Source organism: Heloderma suspectum, chromosome 1, assembly GCF_057233095.1.
Source record: "Heloderma suspectum isolate Gila_16-S chromosome 1, 16-S_ref, whole genome shotgun sequence".
Classification (NCBI taxonomy): Eukaryota; Metazoa; Chordata; class Lepidosauria; order Squamata; family Helodermatidae; genus Heloderma; species Heloderma suspectum.
The window spans coordinates 225,549,315-225,561,524 of NC_139458.1; the positions used below are offsets into that span (position 1 = coordinate 225,549,315).

Below are 12,210 nucleotides of genomic sequence, written 5' to 3' on the forward strand. Positions count from 1 at the left end.
TTGATTTTCTACCTTGGTCAGTGTTGGAATCTTCTTTTCTGGAGCCTCTCTTTAAATGGATGGCATTAGGTTCTCGGTACATTAAGGTAGACAGAGCTCCTCCCACAATTATGGCAGTCAGAGATGTGTGGTGTATAATGTCGCGCCAATTACCCTTGGGCCCATTTTCCCATGCCAAATTGACTTTATGGGGAAATCCAGATTTAAGAACTGGAAAGAAAAAGTTTTTATGGTGGACCTGGACAGATAAAAGGATCTTTACCCTGGATCAATAAATGGGTGTTGATGATGAGTTTTTGCTATTTAAAACTTTGCGAGATATATTTGGTTTGCCTGCTGCAGCAGAATGGCAGTATTTGCAATTGAAACATTTTTTAGTATCTAGATTCAATCCTGCTGCTTTTACTGCTTCGGAGTCTCCTTTGTTACTGGAAATACTTATTGAAGCTGATCAGATATATTGACCTACGATTCATGTTTATAAATACTTATTATCAATGAACAAATATGATACATGTGGTTTGCTGCAGGAATGGAATAGGGAATTGGAATGTCCTATATTGGTTAATCAATGGACCGCCGTTTTGGCGTCTGTAGTGGATATCTCTGTGGATCTTTGGTTACATCTTATTCAGTAAAAACTTTTGCTTCAGGTCTATTGGATGCCACAATGTTTTTTTTAATAAAGGCTTGTCAAATTCAGCCAATTGTTGGAGGTGTAATATAGCCAATGCTTCTCTTATTCATATGTTTTAAAAATGCCCAATAGTTGCCTCCTTTTGGGAGGTAGTTATTATACAGATAAATTTTGTATTGAAAAGCACCTTTGTATTTACTGATGTAAATGTTCTCTTAAGTTATTTACCTGTTTTTTGGAATGTGACAAATGGTCAGCATAAATGGATCTTTCACTCCCTTGTTGTTGCTAAAAGACTGATATTGAGATACTGGAAAGATAAAAGCTCACCGCCTATAATGCAATGGATTGAAGACTTAACAACGCTAGCAACATTTGAAAGAGTGGTATATAGGCGTAACTTGTAAATGGACTTATATTTGGATATCTGGTCTGCTTTTACTGAAGTTTATGTGTAACCTATTTTCTTCCTCTCTTTTTTCTTTTTGGAATATTTTAATATTTGAAACTGAGGATTTTAGAATATCATAGAATAGTATCATAGAATAGTAGGGTTGCAAGGGGCCTACAAGGCCATCGGGTCCAACCCCCAGTATAGCAATATGTTGCTATATTTTTATTTTGTTTGGGTTGTTAATGTTTTTTGTTTGTTTCATTGTTTTGTTTGGTTAAAATTCACAATAAGAATTGATTAAAAAAAAAGGTTTGATTGGTGGGGTTATTTGAAGAAGTGCACCGGCCAATTACCTTAGCATGCAGTACAGTTAGTGCAGATGGAGACACCCCTTCAAGTACTTGGGTCCCAAGCTGTTCAGAACTTTAACGGTAAGCACTGACACTTTGAATTGAGCCTGGAAGCTAATAGAGCACCAGTGAAGTGCCCTATAAAACTAGCAAGAGATGATCTGTGCAAGCAGTTCCAGTCAAAATTAGAGCTACTACATTCTGTACTAACTGAAGCTTCCAACCGTTTTCAGAGGCAGCTCTACAAATAGCGCATTGCAGTAATCCAGAGGTCATTTTTTCCCCAAAAGTTCTGCCCTGGTTTGGAACATTAGTGCATATGTTCCTGTAAGTATCTTGCATATGCACATTATTGCATTGTCTCCTAGGAATTGTAGTTTGGCTGCTGTAGCACATGATAGTAAATATATTGTTACAGGCATGCATCCGGCTTTATGAGCAGGGAGAAATTTCAAGTGCTCCATCACTTATCCAAAATTCAGTTTCCTTAGAAGGAGGTCACTGGAGATTTATGCTGTTTCTGTAATATAAGGTTCATTTACACAGATATAGCATACCATCAGATTCCTGCTCCCCATCAGATTTCTAGGGGAACCTGTAATGCCATAGGATATCCTGCAGAGAGTAAGGTCTGCAATTTGCCTCCTTTCAGACCCAATTCCAGCACAGACTAACTTCCTGCTACATGCATAGACCTCACTGGACTCTCTCCTTGACTTGCGGAGATGAGTCATCTCCGCCCATCACCTATGCCTTTTTGGGCCACCCTAGTGTGATAAATGTTACTGTATCTTTAAGAGGATTAGAATCTTAAGAAGAAAGGCAGATAGATGGCCAGTTGCTGGAGAGCTGGGAGTGAGAATAGATTATATGTATTTGCTTATTGTTATGAAATAATAGTTATAAATTGTGCATTTTATCAAACAAACAACACACCTAGCTCCCATTGAAACACATTTATTCACTATTTTATTTATTTATTTATATATTACAGTTATATCCTGCCTTTCCTCTAAGGAGCCCAAGGTGGTGCATATGGTCCTTGTCTTCATTTTATCCGCATAACAACCCTAAAATGTCCTTTGTCAGGTCTTGCTTTATAAAAACCATAGCATAGATGGAAGGGATCCTGAATCTCTTTGCAGTCAGAGGCACTGGGTTGTAAGGGACCCCTGACAGGTCATTCAGACCAACCCCAACCCATAACAAAGTCCTATCATGAACTGTGAGAACCTTCTTAACATACAGTCTACACACCAAGTTCAAAGAATAGAACGTTATTTCCTTGTCTGTCACTTAAAACACTTAATCTCACATATTTTTGCCCTGCCCAGGCCTTCATAGGAAGTGTTTATGTATTATCTGCCCTGGAGCTATTTGTTACTTGGCAGAAGTGTAATTACTCAATGGAAACCTCATCTTAGAATAAGCTTCCCTTATTGACTTTTCGCCTTCTAGGCTGTTTGCTGACTCTAAGGCAGCCTTCCCCAACCTGGTGCTCTCCAAATGTTTTGAGCTTCATTTCCCATCAGCCCCAGCCAGCATGGCCAATGGTCAGGAATGCTCAGAGTTGTAATCCAAAACTTCTGGAGGGCACCAGGTTGGCAGAGGCTGCTCGAAGGACTTGTAAGATATTAAGTGGTACACATTAGGGTTCCACCTGGCCTGTTTTTGATTGGTCTGGGCTCTTTTTGTTATTTAGAGGTCATCTACCAGATGGGGTTTTTAAAAAAAAAATCAGAGAAGATAGGATTTCCTTCTCCATTTCAGTCCCATATATTGCTTTTTATTTGTTTTACTCATGGAGGTATTATGCATACTGGGCGGCTAGGATAGCTCTTGGACCTGGAAGGGTTTGTGAGTGTGTACATTGCATCCACAAACTTTCAAATAGATTTGAAGAGGAGGAGGAAGTGAAGTACTAGTTTCCCTCTGAAGTACTAGCTCCCCTCTACTCAGCACTGGTTAGGCTTCATCTGGAGTACTGTGTCCAGTTCTGGGTGCCACGCTTTAAGAAGGATGCGGACAAGCTGGAGAGGGTTCAGAGGAGGGCAACAAAGATGATCAGGGGACTGGAAACAAAACCCTATGAAGAGAGGCTGAAAGAACTGGGCATGTTTAGCCGTGAGAAGAGAAGACTGAGGGGAGATATGATAGCACTCTTCAAGTACTTGAAAGGTTGTCACAGAGAAGAAGGCCAGGATCTCTTCTTGATCATCCCAGAGTGCAGGACACGGAATAATGGGCTCAAGTTAAAGGAAGCCAGATTCCGGCTGAACATCAGGAAAAACTTCCTGACTGTAAGAGCAATACGACAATGGAACCAATTACCTGGGGAGGTGGTGGGCTCTCCCACACTGGAGGCCTTCAAGACGAGGCTGGACAGCCATTTGTCAGGGATGCTTTGACTTAGATTCTTGCATTGAGCAGGGGGTTGGACTCGATGGTCTTACAGTCCCCTTCCAACCCTACTATTCTATGATTCTAGGACAGTTATGCATGATCAAGTACCCTCACATTTGGATTACTGCAATGTGTTATATATGGGTCTGCCTTTGAAAATGGTCCAGAAACTTCAGCTAGTCCAAAATAGGGCAGTGAGAGTGTTAACTGACCAGTTTGATCATAGCCAGTGGCTGCCAGTCTGTTTCTGGGCACAATTCAAAATGCTACTATTAACCTACAAAGCCCTAAACAGCTTGGGGCCAGGTTACCTGAATCATGTCCGTTCGTATATTCTTGCCCAGACTCTAAGATCATCTTCAGAAGCCCTTCTCCAGGCTGACATGCCCCCTGCCCCCGAGGAATCCTCTTCAAAGGATGATCTAAAGGGCTTCAGGAAAGAGGGCTTCAGATCTTCCCCCTCAAAAGGTGGAAAGTTTGGCTTCTGAGTCTAAGCCATCACCCAGTCCCCAGGAATATTGGCGACTGAGTTACAGGCCAAGACCTTGGCCAGGGAAAGAAGTGCTCACTTGCAAGAAAAGGACTCCTCAGGAGGAAAGGCCTCCTTGTGAGCAAAGCCCTCCTCATGTGTAGGATTTTGGCCAGAGGGCCTGTGATGTGCTGCAGCTGAGCCCTGGGTGGGGCTCTGAGAGCTCAGGCTACATAAGCCCTCAGTTCCAGGCTACTAACTGTAGGAACAATGTTATTTTCCTAGCTTTGTGACTAATCCTCTGTGCCGCTGACCTTTGGACCCCTATTTGACTGCTTTTTGGACTGTGTTTATTTTAGACTGTTTACCTGGCTTCAAATCTTTGCTCCTGGAGGGTGCCTTGCTACACTGTAGCATAGGCAGGAGAGAGAGATTCCCCTGAACTGGCTTTTCAAGATGATATTGATAGGACTTACAGCCCATCATAGATGTTTACTTGAAAGTAAGGCTTCCACAAAATATAAGAAAGGAGTGTGTGGTAACCATGAGGGGTGGGAAAAGCGGAGGGGACCGTGTGGACCAAACATACCAAGATGTTCGACACTCTGAAGCGTGGGTAGTCAACTTCGATATTGCTTATAGCAGAAAAGCAATGATTTTGTAGTGCTAGGAGCTTTCCTGCTAGAAGAACCCGAAGTCTAATGATTTCTTGAGTGGTGTCAAAATACACAATGGCAGTAAGTGGTAGGTAAAAGATTATATAGGAATGCAAAGAAGAGATGATATAGGAAGGATCCAAGACCACAAGGGGACTGTCTCAGAGATACTTAAAAAAAAAAATAGAAATGTCATCATGAAGTCAGAAATCTCTGTAATTTGTTGATAATTAGCTTGTATGGACCATGCAGGATCTAGAACCTGGTGCAAGGGCAGAATCCAATGGGGTGCTTCTGCCTAGTTCTCTTCTGTCCCACCAAACGCATTGTGCAAGCAGCCCCCACCACTTGTGCAACAGTGCTTTGGTGCTTCTGGGGCAACCCAAAATGAGTGGAAACACTCGTTTCTGGAAGGAGGCAGGTTGGCGGAACTCACGTAAGGGAGCTCTGCCGCCCTGCCTCCTCCCAGAAATGCTTCTCAAGGGGAGTGTAAGTGCCCACTGGATGTTGCCCAAGGACTCTTCTTTTCCTTTGAAAGAGAGTCTTTGGAGGGCAACCCTTCCCACAGAACGTCAGACCCAGCTACACCTCTATACCATTTTAATCTCTGCAAGAGTTCATTTTGAACAGTACAAGAAGGAAGGCCAGGAATCTCGAGTACTCCATTGATTCTTGGATGTGATATGCTCCTTCAGATAACATAAATGAGAAAATAAAACTTACTTTCCTATTAGAGAAATTGAATCTGGAAAATGCATTTTGAAGAAATCCAGCACTTGATCTCCTGTTTTGAGCTCTTCAAAATCTTCAAAAGGCATGAACAGAGTGCATGTGAATGACTTATCCTATGGATTAAAAAATATATAAGTTATCTGAGAACTTGAAAGGAGATGCATTGTTTGCTAATTTTGATCCTGAAAATAGTTACCTGAAAGACAAGCAAAAAAAGAAATAAATCCCACTTATTCAATTATGTTGAATGAACATTTGAGAAGCATTGTTTTCAAGGACTATGGTGATATGCTATCATTACAGATATTTTAAAAATCACTGATGTACTTTCAGTTCCATCCCATGTTCAATACTGGGAAACAGAACAGAAGTAGAGAATATAGACTTTATACTCTCAGTACACGATACATAATTTTCCCTTTTGGAAGCCACCTTGAGTGCCATTTTTTTGGTAGAAAGGCGAGGTACAAATAAAATTATTAATAAATGATAATAAACAACACCTCATAGTGCTCCATGGGACATTGTTAGGCCTGGGCCCATGAAGCCCCAGTCCTGAATCTGTTTCTCAGGGCTCCAGATCAATTCCCCAGAGCTCTGAGTGCCCATTGGTGCCAAGGGAGAGCTTTTTTTCCTCAGCCTAAATGTCATGCAGGAGGCAACTTGGGAGGGGAGTTGCAGCTGGGGAGGGAAGGATTAACCTTCCCCTCCCCCAGCAACACTCCCCCCAAAATGCTCCAGCATGGCAATTAAGCTTAGGGGAAAATGTTTCCATTGGTGCCCATGGGATCCCCCCCCCCCCCCCGGTTAGGTTAGTTGCCAGTCAAGGAGATTTCCAATCTCAGCCAAGGAGGTGGATTGCAGTTGGTGAGGAAAGAGTTAACCCTCCCTGTGTGCTGTAGCCCCACAACACACCCATGGCAATTAAACTTTGAGGGGGACACACCGACCATTGGTATCAATGGAAGTTTATTTCTAAGCTTACTTGCTTGGGATGGAGGCAATTGCTTGGGTAGGGGACAGAGAGAGAGAGAGATGTATGGGAGAAGGGGCAAAGAGGGATGAGGGGAGAAGAGAAAAAAATATATGTCTATTGCCCCACTAAAAGGTTAAACAGTTTGGACAAGATTGTCCTTCTCCAGGTACCAAGAATATGTGAAATCATGTATGTGTGTGGTGATGTAGGGACTGGGCCCAGCACCTCTGCAGATGTGCCCCAAGAAGACATGGGATGTGATTCCAAGTCAGACAGGGAGGGGGAAGGTGTTGTTGGGGCGCCAAGGTTATGGGAGCAGGAGACCGGTGAGAATAACAGTGCCAGAGAGATTGAAGCCCAGCTGCCACCTAATCACTTGGATGACAGCCAGGCCAGTCCTATGAACACAGAGGAATGCAGGCTTCTACCAAAGAGGAGGAGGGGATAGGAATAATAGACCCAAGAGTTAGACGACATATGAAAAGGGAGGAGCAACAGCGAGTCACGAGGTACTCTAAGAGGCTTCCAGCAAGGGAAGTGACTCCTAGAAAGCCCCACCTTGAGGACAGACTTGGTAGCCCACTCAGGTTGAGAAGGAAAGCCTGTAGTAGCCAGCAGCAGTTTCATAGTAACTATCTTTGATGTTGCTTTAATTCAGGGTAGTGACCTGAGGTCTACACAATAGTGTATTGTGCAAAGCCTGTCTCTAATTGCTGCATGAGGATGCTGTCTGTAGCCTGAGGCAATGCCTGTTTATTTGTAGCTTGCATAATAAAATCAACTGACTGGAAATACACCCTGACCGCTTAACTACAAGGAAAGCTAGGGGCCAGGCATCTGGCAGGTATGGCTCCACTTGATCTTTGTGTGTCTGTCTGCTCTGAATGATGGTGCACAGACAGATGGTACATAGTGTGTGGGTCTTCCTAGCCTGCTTTACTTGTGTCTTCCTCTGTGTGTCTAATGTGTATGTGTTGCAGTTGCCACCACATGGAGAGATAACCCCAGAAACTACAGACTCCTTCTGTTTCCTCCATGCTGCCCAGTCATTGCTCCATCCTTCCCCGCCCTCTGATCCCTATCCCCAAACCTGCCTGTTCCTTTCTTTCCTCTACTCTCCTTCCTAATCTTTATCCTTGTCTTCTATCCTCTACCTTCTGTGCTCCATCTTCCATCACCCAGCCAACATTTTGAACACACATCGATGGAATTGTAAATGCTTTATTTTATTTTCAATTTAATTTATGGTGGTAATGATGATTGATGAATGGGGTAATTTACTGATGGGAATTGCTTAAATTTTGCAGCAAGATCTGGGTGGGAACTAGGAAATTAACTGGAGGCTGAACCCCCCCCCCCCATTTGCTCTTGGCTTGCTTTTGGATTAGCACACTGTCAAATGTTCAAAACTCAATTTTTGTGCAAAAGTTGCCAATTTTAGGGGGTTTACATGGTGTGTATATGTGTGTGAGAGGGGGGCACTCATAAAGAAAACTATCTGCCACTCTCTTTTTTGCATTTTTTTCATACCATTGCAAATTAACTGTAATTGAAGTGGGGTTACTGATTCGGGATGATCTCAGGTGGACTGTAAAGTAACTGAAGAATTTATTTTACATGAGGTGGTTTGGATGAGAGTGAAATTTAAATGAATCCTATTTATTTTTAAATTTGCTTATACAAGCAGTTGGTTCCCCGCAAACACAGTTCGCGGAGAAAAATCAAATCTAACGAAAGGTTTAACTTAACTGCATTTATAGAAACATTCAATGTGTTATATCTTTTGTCTTAATAAAACTTCTTTAAATACAGTGTTTTTGGTGAAAACTGACTGGGTTACTTTTAACTGTAGGTGTCTCTTAATCACTTCATGAGTTTACGTAGCATATCACTGTACTTTGGCCTGTGCCTTTCTTTATAAAGGTGTATGAGACTTTTTGTGTTCATATTTCATTTTGCTCCACTCTGCAATTATGTTTAATTGACTTTTTTGATTTTATTAAAGAAAACTTTATTGTACATTGTTATAAAAGATAGCCTAATTCTTTTTTTAAAAAAGCTTTATGGACATAAATAAACTCCCGACTATGAATTATAGTGTAAACCCTTGTTATTTGTGGAATCTGCATGTCAAGACCTTTCCAATGAAGTGTTTTTCATGAGAATTGGTCAATAAGAAGGCGGTCAAAAAGGGATGACCAGCTAGCTCTTGACTTTGAATTATATATATAAGATAGACATAAATTAGCATATGCAGGTGTGGTTTTTTTGCAGATATGTGTCCTGTGGGCCTGAATCTTTTAAGTACCTAGCAACGCCCCTGACGCTACATTTTAATATCTGCACTGACTATTTAGCTGCATTTGGGGCACAATTTAAGTCCATTAAAGTCAGTGGGGATATTTATTTATTTATAAAATAAATATTATTTATTTATTTATTTATTTTCAATATAAATATAAATATAATATTTATAATATAATATAATATAAATTATTTATTTATTTATTTTTAATATAATCGTTTCATTTCTATACCGCCCAATAGCCGAAGCTCTCTGGGCGGTTCACAAAAATTAAAACCAAACAACACACAATAAAACAATTTAAAATACATAGAACATTAAAACCACAATATAACAATACAACCACAATAAAACCTAGCAGTAGTGCAGGAGTTTAAAATACAGATTTAAAACAGCAAAGATAAAAATTTAGAATGCTAAAATGCTAAAATGCCTGGGAAAATAAAAAGGTCTTCACCTGGCGCCGAAAGGAATACAATGTAGGCGCCAGGCGAACCTCACTAGGGAGCTCATTCCAGAGCCGGGGTGCCACAGCAGTAAAAGCCCTCCTCCTAGTAGCCACCTGCCTCACTTCCTTTGGCAGGGGCTCACGCAGAAGGGCCGCTGATGATGATCTTAAGGTCCGGGCAGGCACATATGGGAGGAGGCGATCCTTCAGGTAACCTGGCCCCAAGCCGTTAAGGGCTTTGAATGTTAACACCAGTACTTTGAATCGGGCCCGGAAATGGACTGGCAGCCAGTGCAGCTGGAAAAGTACTGGCGTAATATGAGCTCGCAGGCCAGTCCCTGTTAACAATCTTGCTGCCCTATTTTGGACCAGCTGAAGTTTCCGGACCGTTTTCAAAGGCAGCCCCACGTATAACGCATTGCAGTAATCCAGACGAGAAGTTATCAGAGCATGGATAACTGTAGCTAGGCTATCTCTGTCCAGATAAGGGCGTAGTTGGTATACCAGCCTAAGCTGATAAAAAGTGCTCCGTGCCACTGAGTTCACCTGTGCCTCAAGTGACAGTTCTGGATCCAAGAGCACCCCCAAACTACGAACCTGATCCTTTAGAGGGAGTGCAACCCCCTCCAGAACAGGTTGAATATCACCTAGCCGGGCAGACGAACCACCCACTAACAGTACCTCCTCTTGTCTGGATTGAGTTTCAGTTTATTAGCCCTCATCCAGTCCATTACCGTGCCCAGGCACTGGTTCAGAACAGCCACTGCCTCACCTGGTTTTGATGAGAAAGAGAGGTAGAGCTGGGTGTCATCTGCATATTGATGGCACCTCAGCCACACCTCCGGATAACCTCCCCCAGCGGTTTCATGTAGATGTTAAACAGCATGGGGGATAAAATAGAGCCCTGTGGAACCCCATGGCACAATTGCCATGGCACAGAGCAATAATCCCCCAGCACCACCTTCTGGAATCGGCCATCCAAGTAGGAGCGGAACCACTGTAGTGCAGTGCCTCCAACTCCCAACCCAGACAACCTATCCAGAAGGATACCATGGTCGATGGTATCGAAAGCTGCTGAGAGGTCCAGGAGAATCAACAGGGTCGCACTCCCCCTGTCCCTCTCCTGGCAGAGGTCATCCCACAGGGCGACCAAGACAGTTTCCGTTCCAAAACCAGGCCTGAAGCCCGATTGAAATGGATCTAGATAATCCGTTTCATTCAAGAGTGCCTGGAGCTGTCCTACAACCACCCGCTCAAGCACCTTGCCCAGGAAGGGGATGTTGGCCACTGGCCTATAATTGTTAACATCCTCTGGGTCCAGGTTAGGCTTTTTCAGGAGTGGTCTAATTACTGCCTCTTTTAAAGCGGCAGGCACCACTCCCTCTCTCAAAGAGGAATTTACAACCTCCTGATAGACACAGCTATGACCCTTTAATAGCAAATGCAAGCGGCTGAGCAGGCTAAACTACACTCTGTGTTAAATATGCAGCATGTGACTGACCCTCACTTTTTTACCTCCAAGTAAGCTCAGTCCTGATTGGAAGGTTTAACCCTACCCACCCAGCCACTCCCCCCCCCTTAAATTCCCCACCATCACATGGGGGCGAAAGAAAGAAAGAAAGGAACGAACCTAAATTGAAGCCAACAGAGAGGGTTTTTTTAGCCCCTACAGATGGGGGTGGGAGGAATTGGCTTGGTGAAAGGTCTCCCTTACCTGTGCACTGTTGTAGTGAGTTGGTTAGTGAGCAGAAAATGTGGACTCCACAGAGTTCCTAAATGCATAGAGACCTGTGTTATTTAACTTAAGTGGCAGCTTTATGGTTAAGAAAGCAGGCCTTTAACACAGGCTGGTAATTCACAGCCTGAAGCTGTTTATGCCAGCTAAATTATGTCATCCCAAAGGAAGAGATAAGGGTGTCTTGTCTTGATTCTCACAGAGAAGCTGGGAGACTCCCCCTCCCATGAGCTGGAATGTTAGAGGCTCAAGAAAGCCAGTTTCCCAGGCTGAGACCTTTGGGGCAGGAAAGAAGCCCCCTCACCCCAATTCTCTTAAATGTGTGTGTGTTAGCCTGTTGGTTCCAGAGAGGGTGGAGAGAAGTGTGGCTCATGGGCTAGAAGAAGGTATCTAGCAGAGAAGCATATAAGATCCAGCTTGCTGGCCTGCCCTTCGGTCTCGCTCTAAGGAGGAATATGCATGCTACTGGACTAGAGAAACTTGTGGTCCTGAGAAACAGCCTTCGTCTATCTTGGAGACCCAGTTAGACATTCAGGATATGGCAAAGATCTGCTTTGTCACCTGAAAAAATGCCTTGAACTCTGTGTTTGTGTGTGTGTGTGTGTATATTCTGTATCCATTTTCTATCAATAAACTGTTATCTTTTGCACAAGTGGCTTATTTCATCTTGGTAACCCAAAGAATCTGATTGATGACTGGGATCTGACAGAATCAGGACCCCAGATCAATACAACTGTGGTCCTGATCCAGATCGGGGCTCCACATGCTTTCTTGGAAGTTAAAAGAAAATGAGACTCATCTGAATGTTACATATTTAACATAGCATGTAGTTTATCCCTGACTGTCTATCACTTTTACTATGGGGCCAGTAAAAAATAAGGTATTTATTTATTTTATGACAATTTGATACTGTCCATCAATCCTCTGGGCAGTTAACAAGAGATAGTGGCTTCTACTACATACTCAGGGGATGTCGTAGGTATGCATAAGTACATTTCCTTGCAAGTTAAAATAAAATGACATTTTAAAAAACCACACCCCAAACTGACTGACAGGAATACGTGAGCTGACAGAATATTAATGGCAGTTGAAACTACAGAGAAGG

At 42.8% G+C, this 12,210-nt stretch overlaps 1 protein-coding gene across 2 annotated transcripts in view; it reads right to left on the bottom strand.

Annotated features, from left to right (window-relative positions):
* The window catches only part of KMO (kynurenine 3-monooxygenase), a 58,707-nt gene that overhangs the window by 34,452 nt on the left and 12,045 nt on the right, over nt 1-12,210 (bottom strand). For both annotated transcript variants that reach the window (XM_084820763.1, XM_084820752.1), the window contains one exon: nt 5,633-5,754. In XM_084820763.1, the coding sequence (XP_084676889.1) occupies nt 5,633-5,754 (122 nt within the window). The remainder of the gene's footprint in view (nt 1-5,632; nt 5,755-12,210) is intronic.